The 11474-nt window shown below is 48.3% G+C and overlaps 1 protein-coding gene across 1 annotated transcript; it reads right to left on the minus strand.

Annotated features, from left to right (window-relative positions):
- Nucleotides 1-3300: 3300 nt before the first annotated feature.
- BOLA3 (bolA family member 3) lies at nucleotides 3301-10917 on the minus strand. Its single transcript, XM_084614945.1, has 4 exons — nucleotides 10767-10917; nucleotides 9053-9176; nucleotides 6489-6577; nucleotides 3301-4014 (listed from the first exon to the last, which is right to left on the minus strand). Exons 1-4 carry the CDS (start codon nucleotides 10815-10817, stop codon nucleotides 3949-3951), a joined length of 330 nt encoding a protein of 109 aa, XP_084471071.1. The 5' UTR covers nucleotides 10818-10917; the 3' UTR covers nucleotides 3301-3948.
- Between the last annotated feature and the right edge of the window lie 557 nt (nucleotides 10918-11474).

Genomic DNA, 11474 nt, shown 5'->3' on the forward strand with positions numbered 1-11474 from the left:
TTGGCATCTGTAATGAGCAAGCTTTCTCCTTGGCCTTGCACAAATGCAACTTTTTTGATAATTTAGTTTTACCTTAAGTGCTTATGTATCTGTTCTGAGCTTCCTTGCAATGAATAGATTTCAGTATAGGAGATTACTCAACCTTTCTTCCATTATAAAGAAACATTGCTGTGATCATTGAGAAAGGTAGGTAAGGCTTCATTTGTTTTAAGGCAAACGAACTTTTTCTAGTTAGCTTTAAGCTGTATTTTGTTCCTCAATCTCTGCCCTCTTCCAAGGCAGGCACTGGTCACTCCAGCGATGAGGGGCAGATTAGTGGACAGATCTCACTTGAAACTCAGCAAGTGTCCAGTGATCTGCTTCAGCCAACTCCTGACAAAACTATTGGGTTTCTCTGGTCAGATTCTAGATAGTTTTCTGAATTGCACTGTTAATTTAAGAATTCAGGAGGGAAATTAATCATTTAGAGGGGTAGGCTGTTCTGTCTGTTAAAGGAAAAATTGACAGTGTTTGAGAAATCCTGTACTAGATTATGACTTTTTGAAGTTCTTTGTATATTTATATCAATACACACACTTCCTCAGAATGGACTAGGGTTGCAAGCTTCTTTCATGCAGCTGGTTCAAGTAGGCAGAAAAGTTTGTTCGGACAATGTTGATACATCTTAACTTGCATTGCAGGGGAGTGGTGCTGTGAATCAAATACTGGTTACAGTATTTAGACCTCTTGCTACTTTCAGTGTTAGGGACAAACTTTAACTACAAATCAATACTGCTGCTCTGCCTTGTGTGGTTTCCTGCATGTTTCCTTCAACTTGACTAAACCGTTACTCCATGGCAAAAAAACTGTTTAACATTAGTGAATTTAATATGAAAATTTTAATAGTATTTTTACATTAATAGTTATAATAAAAGTTTTTACTTCGGGCTTTTTTGGTTACTTTTAGGTAAATTTATTGTACTTTTTACAAAATATTTTGTATCTACTTTTGTAACTTCCATTCAATCAAATAATAAAGCATGTGGTATTCAAATGCTTTTCTGGTTTAAACAGGTGAAAACACTGAGGCTATAAGGGATTTTAACCTACAGACTTATACCAGTTACAACAAGCACAAATGATTGTCAGTCTCTGCAGTGTAGCGATAGCTTTGTATAGTGTTTGTTCATTGCTTCTTACTCTTTTTCTTTATACTGTAACAATGATGTTCTCTGTTTGCAGCTGTCACCTCCACAGTTAAATGTTCAGGGAAGGGAAGTGTAGTGGGAATTCAGTATTTGTTCATTTTGGAAAGCTGATGGAACACTTCATACTAGTATCTTATGTTGCATCTCCTTTCTAGCAGTATGAAGACGTGAAGCACCTTTTCAGAAACACCTTAAACAGCAGATCGTGCTTTATCCAAAAAAAGAAAAGTCACTTTCAGGGAAAGGGTAAAATTTTCAAAAAGGCCTGTTACAGATCTTAAGGAAATAGTCGTGGAAATTCTATAGAAATGCAGCTGTAGAAACTTACAATTGAAGTTAACAACACTGAGTGGGAAAACCAGGACTCTATCTACAGGCAATGTGCTCTACTTTAACTTAAATTGTTTGGACTGTTTGTCTACAGCCGGTGTATCAGTCTGCTTCTGGCTCCTAGTAACATATTTTAAGGACAGGCAGAAGATTTAGCAGAGTTCTAGTCCTGGCTTTGCCCTATGCTTCCTGCATGAGATTGGGCAACTTAATCTTTTCTCTGTTTCCCAAATATGTCAAGTGATCATAGAGGGGTTGGTAATACCTTTGAAGCAGTGTCTGTCCTCCCAAGAAATGTGCTATAGATGTGCAAAGTACTTCAGTTGATATTTACTACTATGGAAAAAAGTTTTCCATTGTATAAACTGAAGCTGCTGCAGAAGAGCTGAACTGTATCACTGTAAAGGCTCTTAGCCTCTGCTATTGTTGAACAGAAGCGGTTTTGATGGGATATTTTTCAAAATTGTTGCATGAGGTGGCTGAGTTAGGCCTACCTCAGGCTCTTCAAACAAAATGTAATGACTGCAATAATAGACACATGGGCACCAGAGTTCTGATGAAAGTTACATAGAAAAAAAAAAGCCTCACAGCCTCTATAAACAAGTTCTTTGCATCAATAACTTTAGGGCAGTAACTAATGAGATATTTCCAGTTACTCGCTACTAGCTACAGCTCTCCTCAACAACTACTTCCATGAAGCTTTACGAGACAGCACCCTGCACTGCAGTAATCATCCAGGTAGGCCCTAAAATTTCATTAGAAACAAGTTGGGTGAGGTAATATTTTTAACAGAAGTTGGTCCAGTAAAAAGATAAGATATTACTGGGCCAGCATGGCTATACCACTCCCAAACTAAAGCAGTACAGAAATATTTAAAGTGTGTATGTTGATTAAAATAGCTACTTAAAACAACAGACATCTTATGCATTTCAGAATTTACATTCCCAAGACACATTATGTATTTAGTCCTGTTTGTTTCATGAATCAAGAAGCACTCACCTGCAAACATGCTATCAGTTAAGTAGAGAGGTTTTAGTGCAACACCTCAGTCTTGGTAGGTAGGACATAACTGAAATCTCTTGCTATTTAAATAACAGTAACTAATGTCCATTAAACCAGCAGCATGCCTTGCAGCAGTTGCAAAATAAATAGTAAGGAAAATCCTTCAGTAGGTGCAATACTTTGCACCTCTACTTCCCTGCCTGATAACAGGTGGCCCTAGCAGAGGAAGAAGCTAGACTCCAACCTTCTAAAATCCTGCCACGCAGGGGTAATTTAGTGCTCCTCTAGTCAGTGTTCTACTTACTATATGGATTGTTAATTTAAAAAAAACAGCATCAAGGTGCAAGGATTTGGCTTACCTAACTACAGTTACTATTCCTCCATGCTTACCAAGCATCTGTCACTGACTAATATACTTACCAGAAAAGTCATTGCTCCTCAAAAATATGAATGTATAATTACTTATAATGCAATAAAACCTTAATAAAACTTAATTTCTCATTTTAATAGCTAACAATTAACTGGCTGAGGTACAATTAAATCTGCCATGAGAAAGCTTGAACTTAAGGCATAGACATGCCCAACTAAAAGCTGAATAACAGATCCTTATCAAAGACAAACATTGACACTTCATAGGAGTTTGAGTAAAACAAGCACTTTCACACATGCCATGAAGGAAAGGTGATCCTCATAATTCAGACGCCGAGCATCATGCCTTGAGTTTTGCCCAGTAGGAAACCTGGGCACCTTATCCTTTCAAAGACATTACACTGAAGTAATGTAACTTAAAGCCTTTCATTTATTAAGAAACAGTCTTAATTTCATATACAGTAGCTGTGCCAGACAGCTCAGGATTATCCTGCAAGCTTCTCTTACAAAGCCATGTTTGAAGTAAGATGATTGACTGAGAAGGCACATTGAATAGGGGACTATACAGCCTCTGAAATAATTTCTTTGTAAGCTAGTTTCCTCGCTACAACAGAACACTAGGCAAGTAGACAGCAAAAACAGGGATTATTATTTTGTTTTTTTTAGTTCGTGATCTCTTCGTAGAATCACCACGGTTGTGGTCCTTTTCCACTAGATGTTAGTACTGAAAGATACTTTGGAAGCCCGTACTTCTCTCTGCAGCATGCGCCACAAACCATGGAATTCCAGTTCCATCCTTGACTTACAGGGATTAGTTTTTTGATAAAGTAACCAACTAAGATTTGGCATACTTTATGAACGGATAAGAAATCAATCTACAAGTTAAAATTAAATAAACATGAAATAGGCTCTCTTTAAATAGCTTCTGAAATACTTACTGTCCTTATTTTACGACCATTAAATATTGATTATTTAAAGATAAACAAGTCCATAATCCAAAAAATACAAGCTTCCTGTCCTATCTCCTCCCATGTTTCTAACCATGCTGCCTGGTTAATCTTCAGTGCTTTGGAATAGATGTGAATATCCGTAGTCCATGCATTGCTTTAATTTCTTCACTTAGTGCCTAAAATAAGAAATTAAACAAGTCTTTGAACAAAGCTACACAAAAGCAACTCAACTGAGCACAACCGAACAGAAGTCTGTGGTAGAGGCAGATGGCCCACAATACCATTATAAAGATAATGGTAGAACAGCAGTTGTTCCTTATGCAAGCACTGATTTTGGACCCTGGTCTGTTACTTGGTACTGGGCAGGAGGGGAGAGACTTCCTCACTTGAAACTGAATGAGACAAATTAACAGCATGATTTTAGGTGAATACTTCCTTGATGTAGCCATCTTGTTTTTATTCCTTAAAAGGGACAGAGGGAAAAACTCTCAGGCTGCTAGAATGATCCAGTACATTGTGAATTCATTGCAATTCCTCTTAAAGAATGTCTCAAAAACTCAACCACATGCAGTAGTTAACCCAGTTTGCTTGGTCTCCATAAATTAGCCAATTAGATGTGGAGCCTCCAGCTATTCTGCATTGCTCCCTATTCCAGAAAAGGGGGATTGATGATGACAAAAGAGCCTTTCACTGCCAGGTTATCACTTCAGCTAAAACCAGGTCTGTAGTGTTTTGGTGGTCTGTCTAGTGGTCCTAGCCCTGATGCCAGACAAGAGTTCACAAGAAATGGCACTAAATCAGATTTCAGAAACTGAATTACTTTGAAGAAGTTGCTTCAAGTTAAAGAAATGAGAGTTGTAGGAAGTACATGCATCAGGTAGGAATTTTATAAAGAATAATTACCTCTTTCTTTTCCTCAAAGTAACTGCTTTCATTTCAACAGAATTCTGGATAGCGCAAAACTACGCTTATAGACTTCAAGTTCCTATGCCTCTTTAAAGTGTTATTAGGTCAGTCTAAATCAGAGGTTCCTTAGGGGGCACAGAGGAATGTTCCGGGGGACGCAGCTGGGGCCCAAGCCCAGGCCGCCGGCCTCAGCCCCAGCCTCGGCTCCCTTACTCCTGTCCGCGTCCCCAGTCTAGCAGGGTAGGGGCACAGACAGGGGTAAGTGGAGGTGCAAGGTAAAGAACCACTGGTCTAAACACCTTTGTAAGAAAACCCAAGGCAACCCTCAGAGGAAAGGACATGGTGCTAGGAATGTTCTTTCCAATCAACCTAGACCAATGAGTGTGGAACACATGCAATCCAAGTTTAAGGTTATATCAATTAAAATCTTTCTGCATATACCACACAAGTCTACAATTTAAGCTTTTTGAATTCAATGTATTGAGCACCTTACATTCAGTTGTAAGCTTTTCAGGACAAGGAACAGTCCTATGCATAGAGTCCTTATCACACAATTGGGCACTATAGTTATTAATGAACATTTAGATTTTGAGACATCTAAGTTTTGTAATGGGACAAATCAGGAGGGTTGTGGGGGTGGTATTTGTAAGGTCCACATCCTCCTTAGCCCCAACTTTACCACTAGCCATCTATTAGTTTTGCTAGGGTGCCTGCAGGTTTGTTGGAACTTATTTCCAGCTGCCTTCTCCTCGATGGGTTCTAAAGAGGATGGAGCAAGACTGTTCTCAGTGGTAGCTGATGACAGAACGAGGAGTAAGGGTCTCAAGTTGCAGTGGGGGAGGTTTAGGTTGGATATTAGGAAAAACTTTTTCACTAGGAGGGTGGTGAAGCACTGGAATGGGTTACCTAGGGAGGTGCTGGAATCTCCTTCCTTTGAGGTTTTTAAGGTCAAGCTTGACAAAGCCCTGGCTGGGATAATTTAGTTGGGGATTGGTCCTGCTTTGAGCAGGGGGTTGGACTAGATGACCTCCTGAGGTCCCTTCCAACCCTGATAGTCTATTCTATGATAATCATGCAAGGAGACTATAGTAGTGTATAAGACCCCTTGCAAAGCAGAACCATTTGGGAGGTGCAAGGAGATAAAACTGGGAGCAATTTAAGAAAGGGAAACTGTCAGGACACTTTTTCTGATATGGGATTGTGTGTAATGCACCTCCCATCCCAAGGGAAGTTCTGAAAGCCACATCACTTGGGTCATTTTTGAACTAGACTGGAGACAATCCCATAGGGAAGAATCCTACAGTAGTAAGGGGTTGGGTTAGATGATCCAACAGGTCTTTGTCTCCTATAGCTTTTCTATGTCTGATCAGGTGGTTTCTCCCCACACAGAATAACCCTGAGAAATCTGTTATTGATGGTGTGGGAAAGTCAACATTCAAAACCTAATCCTTAAGCTCCTAAATCTGCTCTACACACATTGAAATTAATTGGGTTGTGGGGTCTCCACACCCTGTTGTACCAAGTCCTGAAACTGTTAGCTATAACTAAGAGAACACCTTTGGCAGTGGTTTTGGCCAGGTAATGGCAAACTGTCCTGGACATACCCCGAAATAATCCCCCCACTTCATCAGCACATATTTAGTTTTTGTAGGAAAGTTCCCACACTCCAAAAGGTGGAATTAATACACCAATGGTTATTACAAAGGAGTATCATTGCCCTTCCAGATCCCACCACACAACTTACCTGATTAACCATCTGATGTTGCTGGACAATTCTCTTTTCTTTAAATTCTTCAGATTCTATATGAATTTCATACATTGCTCCACAGCCGCCTTTAAAACAAAATTACATTGATTATATCAGTGTCTTAGTCATTACAATTGTATGCAGTATACAGATTGATTATTGTTTAAGGGGCATTGGCAGGAAAGGTCATTTAAACAGATTTCCTTGTCCAAATTACTAGCGTATGCTGCATGTCTGAAAGCTGTAAAGTCTTCCTTAAAAAAAAAACCAAACCCATAAATTGTGAAAAGTATTTAAGCTTATACAATTAAGTCAGGCTAATCAGTTTCACTTCCCTTATTGCTAAACCAAAGGGAGGTCCTGCGTAGATGGAAGCGAAGTCCTAGGGTGGAGGTCTGAGTATGGAAAAGATTGAGAATCACTAGACTACGCAATGTTACACACACACAAACTACGTTAAAAGAACATTAAGGTTGCAAAGTCAAGCTCTCAAAAGTTAGGAAATGCCAGATTGAAGACTGCCTCTTTAACCTGAATTCACTCCCTTTGTGCATATACATTGTGTCTTTACATCCTGTCTTTAATTACAGGATCACATTCTATTTTTTCCACCCACAAAACCCATGCCTCACTCAGTGCTCAGAATGGGCACTGCTCACTGTGTGAGAAGCTATTCAATATTTTTTGTTATCTTTGTAATTCAGTGGCCATAGGCCCTATTTACTACACACTACTCAAACCCACACAAACATGAATGAATTTGTTTTCACAACACCCCTGAGAGATGAGGGAGTTCTCTTTTAAAGAAGTGCAACTGACGCACAGAGAGATTAAAGGTCAAAAGTATCCACTAATTTGGGTGCTCAAATTGAGATGTTTAGGACTGGCTTTTTGAAACTATTTAGCATTACACAGCATCATATATGTTCTAAGCACAGCTCCCAATGACTTCAGTTGTAGCTGTGAGTGCTCAGTACATCGGAAAACTGGACCACAAGGTCTCAAGTAGGGTATCAAGAAACACACCATTCGTGACCGCCTCTGAAAAGTTGTTTAAGTGACTTGCCCAGCATCATATAGAAACTGTGTGGCAGAGGCACATTCCAGGGCACCTTACCCATGAGACCGCCTTTCTCTTCCTGCAATCCCCTACCTCATTCCCTACACACCTTCTAACTTCTGCAATATTTGAGGCAGAGATCCTACAGACAATAGCCTCCTTCCCTACATAATCCTGATTCATTGCCAGGGCATGTCCAGCCTGTGCACTAAATGAGGGAGGAGTCGGGGGGGGGGCGGCCGGGACGGGATGACTATGGTCATAATGCAAGCACACAAGGGGGCTGAATTAAGGTTTCACAGGCAACCTTAACTCTGGCATTTACACACACAACACACTGACGCTGGATTTTTCTTAGTTTTTGAAAAACAAATTGAAAAAAAGAAACTCACAGAAATTCCATCATTGACAGCCACGTGGTTTATCAGCAGAGTTGGAACCTTTAGCTCCACCACACAGAACTCTGCCACCTGAGCTAACAGAGTAACTGATAGCAATAGTAGGTTGTCATCCTCTACATAGTCAAGCACTTGAGGGAGATGAGACAGTTTGCCAGTGGGGTTCACTTTACGGACAGCAAAGGAATGGTGAAACCCAGGAATCGTGGGTTTCATTCCAAGCTCTGGAGGAAAGTGTTCTGATGAGCAGTGTGGACGGGTGGTGGTTCAGGCTAGCCACCCGAGGGCCAAGCCTGCCTGACCACCTGGGTCTGAGCTCAGGTGGCTAGCCCGAGCAGTTGCCCTTGCCACAACATCCACACTGCTATTTTTACCATGCTAGTTCAAGCAGAGCTAGGACGAGTCTGTCTACCCAGACTAGGAATCACACCTCCCAGCATCAGTGTAGACATAGTCCGAGGCAGAAATGACATGACTTGCTCAAGGACACAAAATGGGTCTGTGACAGAGTTGCGAATTGGACTTAGATCTCCTGTCTTGCAGCCCTGTACTCTAATCACAAGATCATTCTTCCATGATTTTTAAGTTCCCACGGGCAACAATTTTGTCTCCTTATTTATCAGCTATCTATAAATAATAGCCACAATTTGTTACCCGGGTTGCTAGCAGTGGGGGGCAAGGATTTTTTCAACTCTGATAAATCCTGAGTGTGTCTACACTAGAAAATGATGTTAAACTTAGCACTTAGCAGAGGCAAAGACAGTCATGTTTGGAAGTCAGTGTAGACAAGGCCTATATTATAAAACCATGATGGAGACTACCTAGAGAGAATAGGTACAATGAAGAGGAGGGTTTATAGCAGTTTATAAGACAGTTCCCAGAAAACAAAAATCCCTGTTCTCGATGCTCTGGAAAAGCAGATCAGACCCCGCAGCTGAGACTTGAACCTGGACACTCCTGGTCCCTACATGGAAGCCATCGGGTAAGCTGACACGTTGGCCGGACCAGATCACGAAAGCTGAGCTACGTTGGTCACAGCTGGAAGTTGTCTTTGCGTCCCTCACAAACCATAAAACAGATCCCGCCTGTACGATTCTACTTACCTGATATATCCACTACTTTGATGGCCGAAGCCTGAGGGAATTTTTCTTTGAGGACCTGCATCACCCTGGCTTCCCCATCAGTCTGTGAAGCAAACGTTCTCCATGTGCGGCACAGCAGAAGGATCTAGCAGTCAGAAGAAACATAGAAAAGGGACAATATCGTCACAGATAAAATTGCAGGCAGGCGGGGAAGGGGCAAGAACGGTTTGTGCTGCAGAAGGGCCAGGAAGCCAGCTCTCAGGGCTGGAGGCCTGGCTGGGCAAGGCACTGTGAGAACTGAGGATTCATGGCTCCCAGAGCCCCGCTGAGGGGTCAGCGACAGCAGAGTCCGATGGGGGGTGGCGTGTCCAGTGGTTGCATCGACACCACACATGGCTTAACAGAGGGACAGTGCAAGAGCCACGGCCCTGAGCCCCCTCCCCAACGCGGGGGGGGCCCCTGCCACGGCCCTGAGCCCCCTCCCCAACGCGGGGGGGGCCCCCTGCCACGGCCCTGAGCCCCTCCCCAACGCGGGGGGGGGCCCTGCCACGGCCCTGAGCCCCCTCCCCAACGCGGGGGGGGCCCCCTGCCACGGCCCTGAGCCCCCTCCCCAACGCGGGGGGGGCCCCCTGCCACGGCCCTGAGCCCCCTCCCCAACGCGGGGGGGGCCCCCTGCCACGGCCCTGAGCCCCCTCCCCAACGCGGGGGGGGCCCCCTGCCACGGCCCTGAGCCCCCTCCCCAACGCGGGGGGGGCCCCCTGCCACGGCCCTGAGCCCCCTCCCCAACGCGGGGGGGGCCCCCTGCCACGGCCCTGAGCCCCCTCCCCAACGCGGGGGGGGCCCCCTGCCACGGCCCTGAGCCCCCTCCCCAACGCGGGGGGGGCCCCCTGCCACGGCCCTGAGCCCCCTCCCCAACGCGGGGGGGGCCCCCTGCCACGGCCCTGAGCCCCCTCCCCAACGCGGGGGGGGCCCCCTGCCACGGCCCTGAGCCCCCTCCCCAACGCGGGGGGGGCCCCCTGCCACGGCCCTGAGCCCCCTCCCCAACGCGGGGGGGGCCCCCTGCCACGGCCCTGAGCCCCCTCCCCAACGCGGGGGGGGGGGCCCTGCCACGGCCCTGAGCCCCCTCCCCAACGCGGGGGGGGGGGCCCTGCCACGGCCCTGAGCCCCCTCCCCAACGCGGGGGGGGGGGCCCTGCCACGGCCCTGAGCCCCCTCCCCAACGCGGGGGGGGGGCCCTGCCACGGCCCTGAGCCCCCTCCCCAACGCGGGGGGGGCCCCCTGCCACGGCCCTGAGCCCCCTCCCCAACGCGGGGGGGGCCCCCTGCCACGGCCCTGAGCCCCCTCCCCAACGCGGGGGGGGCCCCCTGCCACGGCCCTGAGCCCCCTCCCCAACGCGGGGGGGGCCCCCTGCCACGGCCCTGAGCCCCCTCCCCAACGCGGGGGGGGGCCCCTGCCACGGCCCTGAGCCCCCTCCCCAACGCGGGGGGGGCCCCCTGCCACGGCCCTGAGCCCCCTCCCCAACGCGGGGGGGCCCCCTGCCACGGCCCTGAGCCCCCTCCCCAACGCGGGGGGGGCCCCCTGCCACGGCCCTGAGCCCCCTCCCCAACGCGGGGGGGCCCCCTGCCACGGCCCTGAGCCCCCTCCCCAACAGGGGGGGCCCCCTGCCACGGCCCTGAGCCCCCTGAGCCCCCTCCCCAACGCGGGGGGGCCCTGCCACGGCCCTGAGCCCCCCTCACCCTGTGGCCTCGGCCACGGCCCAGGATGCCGGCGCTGATGGCGGCGGCCATGTCCCGGCGAGGCGGCGAGCGGGCCCTGTCGGACCGGCCGCAGGGAGAGTCCGAGCGCCCGGGATCGAGCCCCCGCGATCCAGCGCCCCCTGGCGCCGCGGCGGCCCCGCCACGCTCCTCCCTCAGGGGCTTAGCGCCCCCCCTCAACCCCCCCCAGCCTCCAACCGTCCTCCCACCCCCTCCACGGGGCTGCTCCCCCCTCAACCCCCCCCCCAGCCTCCAACCGTCCTCCCACCCCCTGCACGGGGCTGCTCCCCCCTCAACCCCCCCCCCAGAGCCTCCAACCGTCCTCCCACCCCGTCCACGGGGCTGCTCCCCCCTCAACCCCCCCCCAGCCTCCAACCGTCCTCCCCCCCCCTCCACGGGGCTGCTCCCCCCTCAACCCCCCCCCAGAGCCTCCAACCGTCCTCCCTCCCCCTCCACGGGGCTGCTCCCCCCTCAACCCCCCCCCCCAGAGCCTCCAACCGTCCTCCCTCCCCCTCCACGGGGCTGCTCCCCCCTCAACCCCCCCCCAGCCTCCAACCGTCCTCCCCCCCCCCCCACGGGGCTGCTCCCCCCTCAACCCCCCCCCCAGAGCCTCCAACCGTCCTCCCTCCCCCTCCACGGGGCTGCTCCCCCCTCAACCCCCCCCCCCCAGAGCCTCCAACCGTCCTCCCT

This window comes from Lepidochelys olivacea, assembly GCF_965140295.1.
Source record: "Lepidochelys olivacea isolate rLepOli2 genome assembly, chromosome: 26".
Classification (NCBI taxonomy): domain Eukaryota; kingdom Metazoa; phylum Chordata; order Testudines; family Cheloniidae; genus Lepidochelys; species Lepidochelys olivacea.

Coding starts and splice junctions, on each gene's coding strand:
- BOLA3 (XM_084614945.1), bottom strand. CDS start 10,817: ATGGCCGCCGCCATCAGCGCCGGCATCCTGGGCCGTGGCCGAGGCCAC. Junction 9,177..10,766: donor GCCGTGGCCGAGGCCACAGG/GTGAGGGGGGCT, acceptor TCTGACTGCTAG/ATCCTTCTGCTGTGCCGCAC. Junction 4,015..6,488: donor AACATCAGATGGTTAATCAG/GTAAGTTGTGTG, acceptor TTCTTATTTTAG/GCACTAAGTGAAGAAATTAA.